The sequence below is a fragment of the Acomys minous genome, assembly GCF_964271855.1.
Source record: "Acomys minous genome assembly, chromosome: 13".
Classification (NCBI taxonomy): domain Eukaryota; kingdom Metazoa; phylum Chordata; class Mammalia; order Rodentia; family Muridae; genus Acomys; species Acomys minous.
The window spans coordinates 57,902,723-57,921,426 of record NC_140495.1 but is presented as its reverse complement, the minus strand read 5'-3'; the positions used below and the strand labels follow the sequence as shown (position 1 = coordinate 57,921,426).

At 52.0% G+C, this 18,704-nt stretch overlaps 1 protein-coding gene across 2 annotated transcripts; it reads right to left on the bottom strand.

Moving 5' to 3' along the window:
- Window positions 1-1,960: 1,960 nt before the first annotated feature.
- On the bottom strand, window positions 1,961-15,984 carry ACTR1B (actin related protein 1B). 2 transcript variants are annotated; one of them, XM_084751908.1, is made up of 11 exons: window positions 15,805-15,984; window positions 14,166-14,230; window positions 12,721-12,796; window positions 7,257-7,382; window positions 6,680-6,804; window positions 6,305-6,521; window positions 6,085-6,177; window positions 5,818-5,992; window positions 4,989-5,050; window positions 4,768-4,808; window positions 1,961-4,614 (listed from the first exon to the last, which is right to left on the bottom strand). In XM_084751908.1, exons 1-11 carry the CDS (start codon window positions 15,850-15,852, stop codon window positions 4,512-4,514), a joined length of 1,131 nt encoding a protein of 376 aa, XP_084608034.1. In that variant the 5' UTR covers window positions 15,853-15,984; the 3' UTR covers window positions 1,961-4,511. The 2 variants fall into 2 exon arrangements, with proteins under 2 accessions (XP_084608034.1, XP_084608035.1); XM_084751909.1 differs by lacking the exon at window positions 1,961-4,614 and having other exon boundaries at window positions 4,790-4,859.
- Window positions 15,985-18,704: the final 2,720 nt, after the last annotated feature.

The window sequence follows — 18,704 nt, the reverse complement described above, 5'->3', positions numbered from 1 at the left end:
ACTTGCTAATTGCCAATCTGATGGTCCATTATATATGTATGTGTGGTTTTCTGGCTTTGTTTTGAGATAGAGTCACATAATTTAACTGTGGCTGGTCTAGAACTCCCTGTGTAGACCAGGCTGGCTCAAACTCTGCAGCCTCTGCCTTTTGAATGCTGGGATTAAAGCCATGCACCACTACACCTGGCATGACTTTGCGGTTTTTGTTGTGTACATGCATGCATGCATGTAGTTTGTGGGCACATGAGCCACAGCATACACAAAGAAGTCAGAGGACAGCTCTGTGAGGCTGGTTCTGCCCTGGCGCTGTTACAGGGGTTTGGGAGGTTAACTCATGCCATCAGGCTTGTGAGGTGAGTGACTTTACCCACCGAACTGTGTATCTCTAGCCCTGCTGTGGGACATTTTACAGATGTCATCTAATCCCTCCAGTGTGACTATCAAAATCAGGAAAGTATAGTTTATATATTTCAGTCACCTAATCTTTGGTTTTTTGAGACAGGGTTTCTCTGTGTAGCCTTGACTGTCCTGGACTCACTTTGTAGACCAGGCTGGCCTCGAACTCACAGCAATCTGCCTGCCTCTGCCTCCCGAGTGCTAGGATTAAAGGTGTGCGCCACCACGCCCGGCAGACATTGTTTTCCTAAATGTCCATTATATTTAAAAATTTTTCTTAAGAAGTGTTTCAGAGAAAAATGTTGCTGTATCGCCCGGGCTGGCCTCAAACTCAAGATCCTTCTGTCTCTGCCTCCTAGTGCCTGGAATTACAGGTGTGTGTCACCACACCAGCTGTTCAGTGTCTTTCCAGCAAGAGTGCCCAGTTCATAGTCACGGTTCCTTCCATTGTGGGGTCTGGGGCAGTCCCTCCTGTCTCACTCTTCTGACCTTGTCAGTGCTTTTTAAAGTTTAATAACCCGACTCCAATTTGTGGTGTTTATACACTTCTGGGTGTGGAGCCATCCACTAGATGGGGTCAACTTACTCGCACCAAACAACACACTGTCTCCCCCAGGAGCAATCAACAGCCCGTAGTCCCTGAGTTGGGGGTGGGGGTTCTGGAACCTGTTTCCACTCCATGCTAGAAGAGAACGCTGACTGGCTTGATCCTGTGCAGGCAGCCCGAGCTGCTGTGTGGTCCTGAGCTGTCCCACCCAGAAGACACTGCATCAGGCCAGTCCTCCCAACTTCTGCCTCTTAGGGACTTTCTGCCTCCTCTCCACCTTCCAGGACAGTCTGAGTCCCATTTGTGGCTGAGCACGCTGCAGTTCCTCAGTCTCTGCACTTTGACCAGTCATGGGTAGTGGGGAACTTAGAGGGGAGTTTGATACTTTTTAGCACACTAGCAGCAGGTTACGCCTGAGGCCAGTGCACTTCCTCAGCTGTAGGTTCTTGGACAGATTTGCTACACTCAGGCATGTTTATTGTTCCCCCACCCCCACCCCCAGACAGGGTTTTCTCTGTGTAGCTTTGGCTGTCCTGGACTTGATTTGTAGACCAGGCCGGCCTCGAACTCATAGCGATCCACCTACCTCTGCCTCCCAAGTGCTGGGATTAAAGGCGTGCGCCACCACCGCCCTGCCAGGCATGTTTGTTTATTCTAGCAGAAAGTGGTTGATTACTCCTCAAACTTTGGCGTCACTATTGCACCCATGGGCATCTCTAGCCAGGCCAGTCATTTCAGTTCAGAGCTGGCTAAGACTTAACTCTTGCTCCACAGCAGCCTGCAGTGGGGAGCTAGTCAGCAGGGCTTGGTTCTCACATGCCCTGTGACCGGTATCTGAGCATCCAGCCATAAGGTCTTCCCATCAAGTACTGGGGGTGGCCAAAGTAAGCAATAGGCTGTGTTGTTTAGTGTCCCCAAGATACCTCAGCAACTCTAGGGGAGGTAGTCTACACATGTGCCTGGTAAGCATTTTATCACCCGAGCCATCTCCCCAGCCCTTATTCAGCCGCGTATCACTAAGGACTCACAAATAATTTATTGTATGGCTTATAACAAGTCACAGATTGGAGCATTGGGGGCCGTTTCAAGTTGTTTCTTACGTTGGTTGGGAAAGTCACTTGGACTCCAGCTTCACAGCCACAGCACATAGGTGCATCCTGTGTAACTGAAGGAAAGTGCCCGGAAGCCAACAATGTGCTCGTTTCTGGGATGCCACTAATTCTAGGCCCTCCCAGCAGACAGAGGTAGAAAACCCATGTGTATGTTCTGATTTGGTGTTTTCTTGAATACAGACAAGTGTTTCTATCAGCATTGGAGAGCAAAACCAGTTTGTACCTGTAACTCAGTGCGATACAAGGTTTAATTTAGCTTTCTCAGCTGCTGTCTTTTCTATTAGAGCAGGCTAGTTCTTACCAGGCCACCCCTGCCAGCCCCTGGGGGCTGTGTCTTAAAGAATGGTACAAGGGGTCACTCCTGTGGAGAGAGCAGAACAGGACACAGGAAGGCCACAATTAAGGCAGGACTGGAAAAGATCTAGCGCAGTGCAGTACCTGGAAGTGATTTTGCCAGCATCACACCAGCTGTTTTATTTTTCCAGGAAGTGGAGTTCTACATTAACAGAATTCTACTGAACAGAGGGCTGCTGGTCCTTCCTCCCCCATGGCTGTATTTACTCATATCAGTAAGGACTCATGAATATTTTATTATATGGCTTATAACTCATTACAGGTTTGAGGTGGTTACCCGCCCGTGCACGGTAGGTGACAAGCAAACACACTGGGTGGGCTGATTGGAGTAGGGTCATGAGCTAGGCTGAGGGGCCCTAGTAGGCCAGGATGGGTAGCAAAGGTACTGCCGGAGACCACAGACTTGGAGATGACAAAATGTGGGGCATCTAAGGGAGGGGCTCAGCAGTAAGTGCCGAACACAGGTGGCTGGAAGCCAGTGGTGCCGCAGAACCCTGCACAAGAGCTGGCTTGCAAGGTCCCTTAGCGAAGGTTTCTGTGTAAACTCTGATGCTGTGCTATGACCATATGGCCACACAGAATCCCCTGCACACACACCCGATCAGTACTTTGGCCTATAGCTTTCAACACTTGGCTCTGATCACTACTCTTCCATAGTAACCACTTGTCACCTCGCACACAGCTAACGCCCTTCTCCAGGCCCTCTACACGCTGGCCCAACCGGCCTCTTTGGTCTGTGTCACCGCCTTCTTTGCCAACCTCTCCAGCCTCACTGTCAAAGGCCTCCCTAACCACTGGCTGACCCGAGCTCTTACAAGCCAGCAGGACCCATCAGTTGGTTCAGCCCTGTCAGCCCCACACTGTTCCAAAATGGGTGGTATCTTTCTCCTCTAAGCTGAATGCTCTTGGGGACAAAGCTGTCTCTTGTTCTCATGTGTTGTGTAGTAGGCACCCACACTGACAAGCAGATTGCCTTCTGCTGCTTCCCCCGAGCCTGGTCCACTCCTAAGCTGCCCTCCCTTTCTCATGCTGCCCTCAGCTGATGAGCCTGCATCCCTGCCCGATCCTGTGCCTCTGCAGGTGCCCCATCACATGAGAGGGCACTGGAGCTGGTCTCATTTGTCCTGTTGCCCTGCCAACCACTGAAGGCCTCAAGCTCCTGAGCTATGCCAGTGTCATGCTGAGTTCCCTCTGGTCCTTCCTTTCAACATCCCCAGGGATGGGTGAGCAAATGAGAGCACATGGAGCCACAAGAATCAGAGCCACACATTGGGCTTTGTCCATAATTATTACTATAATGATTTATAAAAAGAATTATTTTTCAGGCAACTGTGTTAAATTACTGTTCAGATCTGGAGAGGGAGGTGGGGCCCTATCTACCCTTTGGGTCTGATTCCTGATTAAGTGGCTTCCCCTCAGGAAATAAAGACCATCAACCCCTTCCTGTTTAGGGCACCGAGGGAAAAGCAAGTCAATGTAGTGCTTTGAAAGGGAGGGGGCAAGCCACAGCTGTGGCTGCCCATGGCTCTGATACTCTGACCCGTGGCCACATTCCGCCGCTGGGAATGGAGGACTGTTCCCTAGTCAGTCCATATAGGACATTTGCCCAGAAACACTGGGTGTGCAAGGGTCCAGGCAGGCCCTTCAGGCCAGAAAGAGGAGGTGGCACGAAACACACCAGTGTGCCTCACTACCCCATGGGAGCTCCTGGCTGCCCCTCCCCCAGCTGACTCCAGTGATCGAGGGGTTCTAGCCCCAGAGGGGGCCTGTCAGAGCAAATGGAGCACATGAGTGTCTGGTCTCGGAGCTTCAAGGCCAAAGTGGCCCTGGTGTGGTCACCCACACCAAGTCAATGTTGGGTTCAATTCCTATGCTCCAGCTTGGGCCTGCCATCCATGTGGCTGTGTGTTACTCTCTGTGTGGCTGTGTGTGTGTGTCTGTTGAGCACAGGGGAGGGGAGGGCTACAGGCGAGCACCACCTGCTCCGGGGTCAGGGCATGCAGGGGACCCTAAGCCTAGAACATGAACCCAGACCAAAAAAGGTCAAGAGCTCTGGCTCCCCTTTCCTCCCTCTCTCCCAATATGTCCACCTTCCTTGGGCATTAGAAGGTTTTGCGATGAATCGCACGGGAGCCATCTTCTTCATATTCCTTTTTGGATACCCACATCTTCTTGAACGTGTCCAAGGAGGCGAGGATGGAGCCGCTGTCAGGATGGAGGGACACTATTTAGTACCTGCGTGCTGGGCCAGCTGCCACTCCCTGGTCCTCAGACGTCCCATCCTTTCACTTGGGAAAGACACCATCCATTCCCCCGGGCCAGTCTCTCCCCAGCCCTTCTGCCTAAGCCCCTTCTCACCCGATCCAGGTGGAGTACAGCCGCTCCTGAGGAGCTGAGATCTAGAAGGAGCAAATGGTTGTGTAAACACGTGTCCTCACACAGCTGCCACCCTTAAACCCAAAGCAGTGAGGACATGAGTGCTAGGGCAGAGTGGAGCACGGGAAATGGGCTTGGAGGGGGTCCCATCTCAGAGGGTCACACCACCCAGCACCCTCTGCCCCGGAGGTTTTCTGTCTCACCTTGATTTTAACGTCCTTTGGGGCAAGCTTCTTTACCTCACTTAGTAGCCTGTCTCCAAAGCCTGTGGATACAAGGATGGCCAAGCCTGGACCACAGCCAGCCTCCTTGCCATGGTGGCCTTTAGACCCTAGCTATTGCTGTCCCTCTTCCGGCACGTATTCCCAGGACTGGGGGCCCATGATGCAGCACCTTGGCTGCAGTGGGTACAGCTTGCTCAGAGACACAGGATGCATCTAAGGCCATGCAGCTCCACTGGTCCCATGTCCTCCCTCACGACTCCTTACCGAGTCACACTGCAAAGGCACAAGCTAAGGAAAACTTCATTTTAGAGGTTGATTATTGTTTTGGTTCTTTTTTAAAAGAGTGTCTCATCCTGTGTAAGCCAAGCTTGGCAATGAACTCAGGATCTTGCCTCAGCCTCCTGAGTACTAAAACAACAGGTGTATGCTGCATGCCTGGCGTAATTTAATTTTAAATTGAGTCTCTTAAAAAAAAAAAAAAACTAGCTGGGTATACACCTTTAATACCAGCACTCAGGGAGGCAGAGGCATGCGGATCGCTGTGAGTTTGAGACCAGCCTGGTCTACACAGCAAGTCCAGGACACCCAAGACTACCAAACCAAACCACCACCACCACCATCAACAACAACAACAACAAACTACCCCTAAACCAAAAACCCAGCACCAAACTAAAACCATCTCTCCTACCACAAAACCCAGCTCACTGAGTACCACCAAAAAGGTGATGGAGGTAGCACATTGTTGGCTCCAGACAGTGGTCGAGGTGCTAGCCACTATGGGCCTTGTTCTTGCCACCCCCAACAGTACCTTTAAAGAGTGTAGAGCCCCCCGAGAGCACAATATTGGAGAACAGTGTCCGGCGAAGGTCCATGTCGGACTTATGGATGGCGAAGGCCAGCACCTCATGGAGCCCCTCACTCTCATCCCCCACAAGGTCTGGCTGGAACAGCAGCTCAGGGGCCCGGAAGCGTGCAGGGCCCACCTGTGGAGAAGACACACAGGTTCTCCAGAGAAGCCAGCCCTTCCCCGAGGTCAGCGTTAGCTACTACCCTAGAATCAGGCCTGGCCACTTACATCAAGTGTGCTGCCGTCTGGAAGGGTGTACTGCACCTTCTCCGTCTCTAGAGCCTCGTCCTTTTGTGGGTTGATGGACAGGTAGCAGGCCCGCTGTGTGGGCAAGCACACTGTTACGCAGGCTGCAGCAGGGATGCTTGCAGCTGCAGCCGGCTGGCTTTCCTCTCTCGGCCTCCCCAACCCCAGCCACGCCCACATCCCCATGCTCTTTCTTCATCACCTCTTTGATGGTCCGGACAACCTCAAACTCAGCCGAGGTGTGGAAGTCAGCCCCTTCCTTGCGCAGCAGCAGCCTCAGATATCGAGAGACGTCACGGCCCGCAATGTCTACCCGCATGATGGAGTGTGGCATCGCAAAGCCCTCATAGATGGGGACAGCGTGAGTGACCCCGTCACCCGAGTCTAGAACCACTCCTGTTGTGCGTCCTGTCGCGTACCTGCCACCAGGTCAGTGCCTTTTACTTCAGCTACTGAGAGAGAGGACCTCTTCAACCCCGCAAAGGACCCTGGGATATTATTTTTACTAGTCTAGAAACAGGCATGGAGGGGATCAAGAGGTTGTGCGTCCTGGGACATCAGGACTTAGGGTACTCACAGGCTAAGCACGGCCTGCATGGAGATAAACAGTGCCGGAACATTGAAGGTCTCAAAGAACACCTCTGCCGCCTTCTCTCGGTTCTTACTGGGGTTCAGTGGGGCCTCCGTCAGAAGAACTGGGTGCTAGGAGAGATGAGGGAGTCACACATATACAAAGAAGAGCCAGGCCCTAACAGAGCCTCCCTGAGCTGAAAGCACCAGTGAGCAGCCACCTGTCCCTCCTGAGGACTCCAAACTGAGGCCCTGAAAATTTTGCCTGCAGCTGGAGAGATGGCTCAGCGGTTAAGAGCACTGCTCTTACAGAGGACCCGGGTTCAATTCCCAGCACCCACATGGCAGCTCACAACTGTCTGCAACTCTTGTTCCAGGGAGCTCACACAGATATGTATGCAGGCAAAACACCAATGTCCATATAAAAAATGCCTTATTTAAAAAAAGAAAAAAATTGCCTGGATGCGCACACACACACACACACGCACACGCACACGCACACACACAGCAGGTCCTATCTATAGTAGACAGGGTGTGGGACAGGACAGTCAGGAAGCCGGGAGCGTGCAGGGAGGGCTCCACACCTCTTCGGAGAAGGTCTGCAGCTGGTCCTTAGAGTACACGTACTGCCAGATGCGCTCCATGTCGTTCCAGTCCCGCACCACGCCGTGCTCCATGGGGTAGCGGATGGTCAGAAGCCCCCGGTGCTCCTGAGGACAGGGACAAAGGCGGACATAGCACTTGGCCCTCACGAGGCGCTGCTGCACACCGCGAAGCTGCCTCTTGCCTCTGCCTGCTGGGTTTCTCCCTGTTCTGAACAGAGGCTCCTGGAGCTCAGCTGGCCTCAACTCGCTGAGGACCAGGGAAGATGGCAACATGCCTTACTGAATAGTCTTTTGAGCAAAACAGCAGCCATTTTCATGAGATCAGCTGTGCCTACTGGCAAGAAAGTATCACAAGCAGGCCTGCCGACTGAGGGTGGCGAAGGCTCATGGGCCCTCACCCAAGATTCCTCAATCATTTGTATGCACTTCTGGCCTAACTGTATGTGGCCTGAGAGGTGCCCGAGTGCATAGGGTGGGGAAGGCTAAAGGGGGAACCCCATCACTCACAATGGGTGAGGACGTCCCAGGGGTTTCCCATGCTCCTCTCAGTAGCCCCTCACCCCGACTCTAAGTAAGCCCAATACAGCTCCCCAGGGTAAACTTTGATGGAACTGTACGATGGCTTATGGCAGGAGCCTCAGGAAGAGGAGAAAGGCGTTATCTCCTTGGGAAGGAATTCTCCCAATGGGCCTGGTAGTCAGCAGGATATGACAAAACAAGGATGAGATTGGGGGAAGGAAGGGCACTGCTCCTGCTCCAGATGATCCAACAGGCAGCTGAAGCCACACTGAAGGCGGGGCATCCACAGCCATGTTTCCCTCCTTGTAGGTACAGCTGCAATAGCCCTGTCCCTGTCCCTGAAGCCCAGAAAGAAGCTGCCTTGTGTGAGGAAGGGACTGCAACCTCCATGGTAGCCTTGGATTGAGAAAGAAAGGCGGAAAGGAGGAAGAGTGGTGCTGGCTGTGTTTTCTCACAGGTGGAGGACCAAAAGTTACACAATTCAGATCTGTGTTGAAAAGCCCTTCCTGAGATCCAAGGACCAGGAGCTGACGGGAAGCCCTGGGTTAGTGACGGTGACAGTTACAGGATTAAGAGGTGGCTGAGAGGTGGCAGTGGCACTCCAGCCACTGAGCAAGACAGGACACTGCTACCTGAGGTCAGAAGGTGGTTGAGGTAAGGACTCAGGACAGGGTGGAGCTTTAGTGGTGTCCATGGCCTACTATGCCGGATGCTAGTGGAGGAAGCTTTTGGGAGGAGATACAAATCCTATCAGCCATCTCCCTAATGACGTAGCCAGGGACACCTGAAGGCGAGGACCATACACAGGGTAACAGGAAGACACACTCAAGTATGAACTTATTGGCTCTCTGATGATACAGACCAGGTAGGTATGGTGGCACACACCTTTAACCCCATTAGTCAGAAGGTAGAGACAGGTGGATCCCTGTGTATTTGAGGCTAGCCTGGTCTATATAGCCTGTTTCAGGACAGCCAGGGGGTGGGGGGACACCCCGTTTCACTCCTTCCCCCCAAAAACCCAAAAACTATTTGGGCTCGGGTGGATACTGGAACGAGGTGTTTCTTGGTTCCTGGTAGCACCTAAGACCCAAGAATATCAAAGGCAATGAGTCTCAGGCAATGGAAACGGGCTGAAGTGGTGCAGCAGAAAAAGATTAAGTTTGACCAGAGTTGGGCAACTTCCTCCCGAGAACGCTGTTACATTTTTCTCTTGGGGAAGGGGAGTACAGAGGGACCCAAACAGAAGTCCTTAAGCAGCCAGGTGTGGCAAGTGGAGAGGCACCATCTGGCTGTAGCCGCACTGTACTGCCAACCTGACTGTGAGGTGAGTGGGCGTGACAAATCTGTTTCCCTTGGCCTTGGGTCTGGTCAGCTTGAGCCACTTGTGCCTCCATTGAATTCATAAAGCATAGGAAAATGCATCAGGAATCCCTAAAAGTGCCCCACCGCCATGAGGAGGCCGGAGAACCTATACAAACAAGTGGAATCTTCTGATGCTGCGCTGGACCCCACTACCGGTCTATGTTAGTAGAGCCTCAGCTTTGGGTTTCTGAGACCGGATACTTGCCTGGAATGGACTGAGAGCACTTCAAGGTTGTCTTCCCAACACTGGTGGTCATGGGATGGTGACCCAGTGCCTTGCTTTGTCATCCTGGGCACCCCCGGTGGAAGGTTTAATTACACAGATGACAGAATGCTAACGCGAGTGCTCTGCAGGTTTGGAAGCCTGTCTGAAAGACTTCACAGTGCATCTAAGCGAGCACGGGCGGATGTCAGTTCACAGAGGGTGCAAGGCCAGGCTCGACGATGAAATTCGGGGGGGGGGGGGCCTCTATGGTTGGCTGAAGCACAGACGACACCCACTGTGCTGGCTGTTCTTATGTCAACTTGACACAAACTAGAGCCATCTGAAAGGAGGGACCCTCAACTGAGAAGATGCCAATGAGACCCAGCGGTGGGGCATTTTCTCAATCAGTGACTGATGGCAGAGAGCCCAGCCCACGGTGCTGGCGGGCCTGGGCTCTGTAAGAAAGCATGCTGAGCAAGCCATGGGGAGCAAGCCAGTAAGCAGCACCCTGCATGGCCTCTGCATCAGCTCCTGCCCTGCTTGAGTTCCTGTCCTGACTACTTTCGATGATGAACAGCAACGTGGAAGTGTAAGCTGAGTAAGCCCCTTCCTCCCCAGCTTGTTTTTCGGTCATGGTGTTTTGTCGCAATAGAAACCCTAAAGGTAACAGAGAATTCTGTAACCACTGGTGCATGCAATGGTTAAAAAACGAGTGCAAGGCACCTCGTGAGAGTGGGAACTAGACTTTGGGAGGCTCCGAGGTTATTAACAGCATCTCAGCGCTAGGGGTGCCAAGGAGGACTATGGGCCCCCAACAGTAAAGGCTATTGTGATGCTGTTGGTTGTATGCCAACACTAGAGGGTAAGACCCTACTGGCTAAAGTCATTGCATGCTTCAGCGGCAGAGCCTGAAACAATCCGGCTGAGACTATGTTGAAGAGTCCCCCTCCACTGGGCAGCCTTATAGCAATGAAGGCAGCTGGGGAAAACTACGCTTCAAAGTCCTACTTGGTGGCAGGCCCAACATACTACACTACAGAAGTGCCAGGCAACATGTGCCGGCTAGTGAAATAACAGCATTAACTGTTCAGGATACAACCAACTTTCTGATTAGACTTAAGGCCTGCTCCACAGACAAGAATTTACATCCTGTACTCTGAGTTCAGACAGAAATGCTCCACGGATGGGGAAAGTCACAGGCCCTAACAAGGAAGCAACTGCAATGACTTTAAAATGAATGTGACGTGCCTGGCTAATGTGTTTACGAACATAGGCGCTTACTGCCGTCCGCTTCCACTGGGTGTGTTTGTGTTTCCTTTTCCCGGTTTTCTTGTGTTTTTGCAGAAAGAGTACCACCAAGACTATAGACTCAGAGATGGTAGAGGTGGTATGAGGGGTTGGTACTCTGCAGACGCTGGAGTGAGCCAGGTATTTATGTACCTCCAACGCTCAGGGGACACTGCTGAAGTTTGTGTGTATGTGTGTGTGTATGTGTAGACTCTAAGAGCTGAAGGAAGGGGTAGAGTGCTACCGAATATAATAATCCAAGCAAAAGAGGAACCATTTTCATCAGATCAGCTGTACCTGCATGCAGGAAGCCTTGCGAGCAGGCCTGCCGAAGTTCCCATAGAAGAGGGGTTTGGGGAGGGGGGTGTCACTGGACCTGCCATCTTTCCCGCCTGTACCTCCACTGACAGGCAGGTCTGCCCTAGCTGCATATGGTCTCAGGGTCTTGAACTGCTAGTGTATACAGCTGGGGACGGGCACCTCAAGGCTGAGGAAGGCTGCGGGTTTCCCTTGCTCCTAGTCTCTGATTCCCCGGGGTGAGTGGTGCTGGGATCCTAGTCTGGTTCCTCACTGGGGCCGCATAAAGAGCCATGTTTCTGAGAGAGAGTTCTCGAAACGTGCCCCATCCCACAGTCCCTCCTCTCACCCCAGCTTCCCCATCACCGCCTAGGCTCTCTCCAGGGTCTCCTTCTGTACTGATCGGCGGCCACCTCAGCACCCCAGCCAGTGCTGCTGTCACATCGTCCCTCCTGAGCAAAGCTGCAGTGCTGGCCTCTTGGTCCTCATGTGTCTTCTACAGGATATGCCACCTCCTCCTGCCCTCGGATGTCCTTCTAGGGGACATTTAGCTTCTCTCACAACAGTCCCAGAGCCTCTCATCTTCCCTTGGATTCAGGCCTTCCTTTCCCAGGCCCTGGCACTGTGCCTTTGTTCCCCAGATGCCCACCTGGCTGCCCACGCTGGGCTGGCCCTCCTCTCATACCCTACGCAGGCTCCCTCAGGGTCTGATCTGGCTCGGCAGTCCCCTGTGGAGGAATTTTAATCCAGCGCACCTTTACTCCCTCTGGCTGGAATACAGACACACTCTTAGCACACACCCTTCATCCCAAACAATGTAGGAGAGGTTAGTTTGTAGAAGGAAGCAGCCATGTTTGAAAGTAAGGTCTAACTGAGGGGGAGGAGGCAAAGTGACGACAGTGAGAAAGATTTGACGGAATAGGTTATGCTCCCGAGAACAGAAGGGAAAGAGAGGTGACTTAAGAGAGAGCAGTATGGAGGCAGAGAGAGAGGAGGCAGTTTTATCAGGACAGTTTTACAAAGTCAGGTTGCAGAGAGAATGAGCCAGAGAACGAGAAGGAGCCGGAACAAACTGCTAGAGTTTGAGGCCAAGCAGTGCAATTCAGTCAGAAGCTGAGAGAAGCCAGTTTGAATCAGTCAGCTTAGTGAGGAGTTTGAGCCAGAACAGCTGAGTTGAACCAGCCAGCCAGTGTTTATAAAGGGCTAGAAAGGATTAGCTTATCCAGCAGTAAGTCTCAGAGGCCAAAAACATTCTAGGCCTAGGTTAGCAGATGGAGGCAGTCAGCCTCCAAGATGACAATTACTTCCAGTGAGTAAGTTATGTGGCCAGGTCAGCCTAGCCAGAGTAAGAAATGGCCCCAGTCTTCCTCAGAGGAGTGTCAGGTCCATCAAATCTAGGTGAATCTGATTCGTAAAGCACTCTTGGGGTTAGCTGAAGATGACTCTGAACTTCTGATCCTCCTGCCTCCACCCCTCCTGAGGGCTGTGATAACAGGCTTGTGGTCTTAATCCACTTCTTTCTCCTACAGCTTCCAACCCCTGATCCTCAGGAATGTCACTTCATTTGCATCTCACAGAAGGGGGTTGCCTTGCCCCTCCCCCAAACACACACACACACACACACACACACACACACACACACACACACACACACACACGGCACTGAACAACTGAAGTTGAGAGGGGCCAATAAGGCAGGGAAATCCTAGAACAGGTGCTCTCATCACCTGCCAGCTCTCCTGTGACTGAGGAACGCAACTTAGGGACAGTTACCTCTGCTTTCGGTCCAATGAACAGGTCTCCCTCCAGGGCTCCTGCCATAACCCGCATGTGCTTTGGCCGTCCCACACTGCAAGGACACAGAAGGTCAGTGAGATGGGCAGGTGAATGGCTGAACCTATCTCCAGGGAAACTGTAGTCCAATTGCAGAGCTCTAGAGGGCAGGACCCCTTCATGGCCTGGCAATAGCAAGGGTCAGCCATCTGTAGCCACAGTGGCTGAGCCCACCCTCTTGTCTGCTGATAGATGGGGGACAGACCTAGGACTGTGCAGTGGCTTTCTTCTGTAGCCCTCCCCACTGCCAGGGCTTCCAGAAGACAGACTCCGTTCTTGGCAAGCACAACTCTGATGAGCTGCCATTCCAAATCATGACCCACATTCCCCATGCACAGCCAACGGCTTTCCTCAACACCCACCCAGAGTTCTGGATGGGAGGCTGATGGCCTCGGTACTCCAGGATGGCCTTTTTTTTTTTTTTTTCTTCTTTTTTTGGTTTTTCGAGACAGGGTCTCTCTGTGTTAGCCTTGGCTGTCCTGGACTCACTTTGTAGACCAGACTGGCCTTGAGCTCACAGCGATCCGCCTGCCTCTGCCTCCCGAGTGCTGGGATTAAAGGCGTGCGCCACCACCGCCCGGCAGGATGGCCTTTTTTGAGACAGGGTTTCTCTGTGTAGCCTTGGCTGCCCTAGACTCACTTTGTAGACCAGGCTGGCCTTGAACTCACAGCGATCCGCCTGCCTCTGCCTCCCCAATGCTGGGATTAAAGGTATGCACCATCATGTCCAGCCTATGGCTTCTGTAATTCTTAAAGCCACTCCAGGGGACTAGAGGGTCCAGCTCTAATCTCTCATCTGTAGGCCACTGACAAATCCTTCAAGCCCTGAGAGGTGTTCCAGGCTCCAGAGGGAACCTTCTTAGTGGGCACGCAGGGCCGGGCACTCCAAGTTCTCTGGAACAGTACCACCCTGGAAACCCTGTCACCACTAGCACTACCTTGGGTGTGTGCGGAGAGGGAACAGTTCCTAGTTGCTAAACATAAACAGATGAAAACATTTCTGGGGGTCGGGGTGGGTATTGCTTAGCTTTCTGGAGGCTAGGGTTCACCCAAACCCATCATCAGAAAAACCTTTCCAGGGATGAAGGGGTGACTGTGTGCCCTCCCCCAGCTCTCTGTGGAGTTTCGCTCTTTCCCTAGAGAGAGGTCCCTTTTTATTCAAGCTGCAGCCATTACCACACCCCGTCCCCAGGGCAATGCTGGCTGCTTCTCCCCTCAGGCTCCCCCAGAAACAAAGGTAAGACGCTCTCTCACCCACACTTCACCAGCCTGTTTCCTCTTATAGGCAGAGGGGGGGACTTGTCCTCAAGAAGGAAACTCTGACACCACAGGGCCCCCAACCCCCAAAGCCAATCAGGCAGAGCTGCTGCCCCAACAACACTTACTAGTTTGGAAAACAGTACTTAGGAATCTGGTCTCCTGCAAAGCCAGCCTTGATCACCCCTGAACCCTGCAAGGAAAAGCAGTGGTTAGCTCCTACCATTGACTTCAGAGGCAGCCAGTGTCCCCAAGTGGAGAGAGCTGGCAGTCCCAGCAAGGCTGGCAGGAAGGAGCCTAGAGAACAAGATCACTTACAAGTACTGTTAGTTTAAAACTAGGAGGGATGCTGTGTTTCCTGCCATGGGGTCCAGGAAATCAAGGTGGAGGGAGGCGAGAGGAGCTGTCAGGGGCATCTCCTGGGTGGAGGTTATCAACAGTTACCCGCAGCAGCAGGAGAGAGAAACCTCCTCTGTGAGTGCTATCTATGAGTTCCTGCGAGAGGAGGGACACAGCTACACATCAAAGATGGCTAGATGCTACCTCAGTGTCCTTCTAGTCAGGAGTCCAATCCTCACCAGCAGGAATGGGGCACATACTGGGCCCACAGGAGGAGACCACTGGTGTCTTTCTCAAGCACCTTCCAGGGGTAGTAAGAGGAGAGCCTGTCCCAGTCCCTGCCCCAGCCTGGAAGCTGGACCTAGGCTTTCAACAAGAACCTGGCAGACCTTCCAGTCAGCAAACACGTCACCTTCTCACACCCTCTGCCCACCAATCTCTATCACAACCTTCTGGGTGTGCAGAGCAGAAATATGTCCAAGATACGAGCGAGGGGATCTAAGCCCACAGGGGGCCAGTCAGGTGCCTCTGAGCTTATAAACATGTTAGCCACCAAGAAGGAAAGTAGCCCGATGCTCACTGTAGTCTGCGGGGACACCAGTCTGACTGCAAGCACACCCCCAAGTCGGGGACTAGCCTCCCGGATAAACAAGTTATGATTTAAGGGAGCCCACACGTTGGTTCCAAAAAAAGGCAGCCACAAAGAGACTCCATCCGGGGATCACGTGGGAAGGAGTCAGCTCCCAGAAAGAGCAGAATTGTGTCACTGTCAAAAACTCCAAGGCCTACACACGAGAAGCATCGGCTCTGGGCACAGCCACAGAAAACCCCAGCCACGTCAAGGCCTCTGAGGCCAGACATCTCCCAGAGCAGGCGAAGGCAGGCAGAACCCAGGCGCTGGAAGACAAAGCCGTGGCAACGGGACCTCTTTCCTTCCAGGCTTGCAAACAACTACCCCTAACTGCTACTTGCCCCGTCCTGGGGAAAGTGGTCCTGCACGTTCAAAAAGGGAGGGAGGTTAAAGAGGCCACCATGTGGTGGCCGGTAGAAATTAACATGCGGCGGTTGCCTCTGGGTGCAGCCCCATGGGAAGCGTTGTTAAAGATCACCAAGCGATAAGGCCAGCAGTGTTCAAAAGGTCAAATGTCAGTAGACCTCCCTCAGGCGGCCAGAGCTGACCACCAAGCAAAGGGCCGGTGGTCGAATTTGCCCAGTGCTTCCACCCAAGACAGACGCGTCCACCGGCCTAGAGCACCAAGGACCGCCTGGCTGTGTCCAGCTGTCCCGCACATCCTGGGCTCCGAGGGAGGAGGTCCCGAGACCCACCCCTGGCCCCCGCAGGGCAGCATGGTACGGGCCATTGCGCGCCGCCGCCGGCGACCCCTGGGCGGGTCACAGCCCTCCCCCCCCACAGCTGCCCGGCCTCACATTGTCGATGACCACGGGCTGGTTGGCGATGATGTCGTAGGACTCCATGGCCCGGCCGAGCCGGCCCTGCCCAGCAGGCGGGCTGCAGGAGGACCGGCGGGCTACAAGGCGCGCAGGACGACCAGGACCGACCGGACTCTAGACGTCGCGCCGCACCCCTCCCCCCATTGCGCTGCCTACGCGAACCCGACCCCGCGGCCAATCACAGCTGCCAACTGACCTGATTGACGGCCGGCGCTGGGGTAGTTGCTGGGGGGAGGGGGCGGGGCCTCTTGGAGCCGGTTAGCCAATTGAGGCTGCCCGGAAGTTCTTCTTGGCTACCGGGCGTTGCCAAGGTAGGCTGCGCGGCGTCGGTAAGGTGATGTCATGGCTGGGCTCTTAAAGGGGATTCAGGCGTGAAAAGGAGCTGGTGGGTCCGCGGCAATTGACAAGTTTCCTACTGGAAACATGTCTTTTAATGCGGTACCGGTGAGCATACCTTCTCTTAGGAAGCCAGCCTTGACTATTTCAACGGGAGAGTCAATTTAGTTAGATTTATTCTTATTTGTTTATTTTTGGTTTTTAGAGGTACTATAACACCCAGGCTGGCCTTGAACTTGTGATTCTCCTGCCTCACAAATGCTGCAGTTACAGATCTTCGCGATCATACCAAGCAACATTTTTGAATTTAATAAAATTCAAGCCTTAGGTAAATGATACTTTCTCTTTATTTTATTCTAGAAGTATTGTTGGTTTAACTTACATTTAGGCCTGTGCTTAATTTTGAGTTAGGTTTTGTAGGTGTATCAGGTAAGCATTGGGGTTCGTTATTTTGCACAAGCCATCAATTTATTCCACTATCATTGTTGAGAATAATATACTTTTGGGCTGGAGAGATGGCTTAGCAGTTAAGAGCACTGACTACTCTTCCTGAGGAACCGGGTTTAAGTCCCAGCACCCACATGGCAGCTCACAACTGTCTGTAACTCCTGTTCCAGGGGACCCAACACCCTCACACAGACAGTCATGAAGTCAAAACACCAATGTACATAAAATTTTGAAAATATTTAAAAAGAAAATAATATGCTTTCTGGTGATGAGATGAGATGGCTCAGCATGCATAGGTACTTAACACTAAGGCTGCCAGCCTGGGCTTTGATCTCAGAGACCCCCAGGCAGGAGGAGAGAACCGTTTCCATAGGTTGTCCTTTGATTGCTACAAGTGCATCATAGAATGTGTACAACCACACGCCCATACTCACAAGCAAAATAGATAATGTAAAAAAAAAAAAAGGCGTGGGGGAAGCTGGGTATTGTGGTACATGTCTTCACTCTTAGCAATAGGGAGGCAGAGGCAGACCAATCTCTTGAGTTCCAGAGGTCAGGTCAGCAGAGGCTACATAGTGAGATCCTGCCTCAAAAAAGTGTGTGTGTGTGTGTATGTATGTGTTTGTGTGATTTATATTTATATAAACTTATAATGTAATATATTATAAATAAATATATTTTCATTGAATTGCCTTGGTTTTTTGACAATACTTGGTGTTTTCTGTGGACTTTTTTTTTTCCTTTTGTTCCATTGATCTGTCAGCCAGTAGCACATGGTCCTGTGGTGTCAGTGTTTTGTTGCTGGGCCCAACATCTGAGAAAATCATCTTAAGAGAGGCTGTCCAGGCTACCAAGAAGAGACTTGATACCCTATGAGCATATACATGGGGAGGAAGTCCCCCCTCAGTCACAGTCATAGGGGAGGGGAGTAAGGGGAAAATGGGAGGGAGGGAGGAATGGGAGGACACAAGGGATGGGATAACAATTGAGATGTAATATGAATGAATTAATAAAAAAGGAAAAGAGCGAGGCTGTCCTCTCAAGTGTTGATAGAGTTCACTGATAAAGTGCCCTAGATTTTTGAGTTTTCTTTGTGGGAAGATTATGACACACGAGCTTCTTTCAGAGATGCAGAATGGCTGGTGGTGGCAGCTCCCTTCCCTCCCTCCTCTTCCTCTTCCTTCTTGCGTTTGGGTTCTGAACATGGACCCTACACCTAGGCCAGTCCTCTACTACCGAGCCACACTTTTGGTGCTGCCATACCTTTGTATCTTGTTACTTTGTGTCTGTCATGGAATTGGTAGGCTTTTGTAAATTCAGTCGACAAAAAGCTTTCCATGATGTGCCCGTGTTTTCCTTTCAGTGTCTGCAGAGATGTTTCCTCTCATCCCACACCCGAGATGCGATCCTTCCCCCCCCCCCACCCCCATCAGCCTGGCCAGAGCAGTGGTGTTCAACCTGTGCGTGCGACCCCTCAGGGGTCTCCTAAGACCGGCATAGTCAATATTCACATTGTGATTCATATCAGAAGCAAAATCACACTTAGGAAGTAGCAAGGAAAATAATTTCATGCTTGAAGTGTCACCACAATGTGAGAAACTGTATTAGAGGCTCATAGCCTTTCCTCAAAACATGAGCCTTGACTTTCATTGAGTATTTTTCCCAAGGGTGTTAGCGTTTCTAGTGGACTATAGCATTGACTACAAAGAAGAATATGCTATAGAGAGGTTTGTGACTGCCAGACACTGAAGTATTTTCCATCTAACTCTCCACAGGACAAGTTTGCTGACTCCCGGTCTATGCTTAGGTGACTTCTGTAAAAGTAGATTTGTTGTTGGTTTTTGGGTTTTTTTTTAAAGCCTACATGTGGTGGTGTTTGCCTGGAGTCCCAGTAAGATCACTTGAGCCCAGGCCTGGGGCTGATAGGGATGAGATGGGGGAGACAGAGTCACGTAGGATGAAATCTTGGATATTGACCACAGCCTGGGCAGCAAAACAAGACCTTGTCTCAAACTAAACCAAGCCAAAGACACAGGTCCAAAGGGAAATGTGCCTAGATCCCAAGCAAATCGGCCTGGAAATGAGAGAAATCA

Coding starts and splice junctions, on each gene's coding strand:
- ACTR1B (XM_084751908.1), bottom strand. CDS start 15,852: ATGGAGTCCTACGACATCATCGCCAACCAGCCCGTGGTCATCGACAAT. Junction 14,231..15,804: donor AGCCCGTGGTCATCGACAAT/GTGAGGCCGGGC, acceptor TTTTCCTTGCAG/GGTTCAGGGGTGATCAAGGC. Junction 5,993..6,084: donor CAGACGGCAGCACACTTGAT/GTAAGTGGCCAG, acceptor TCTTCTCCACAG/GTGGGCCCTGCACGCTTCCG.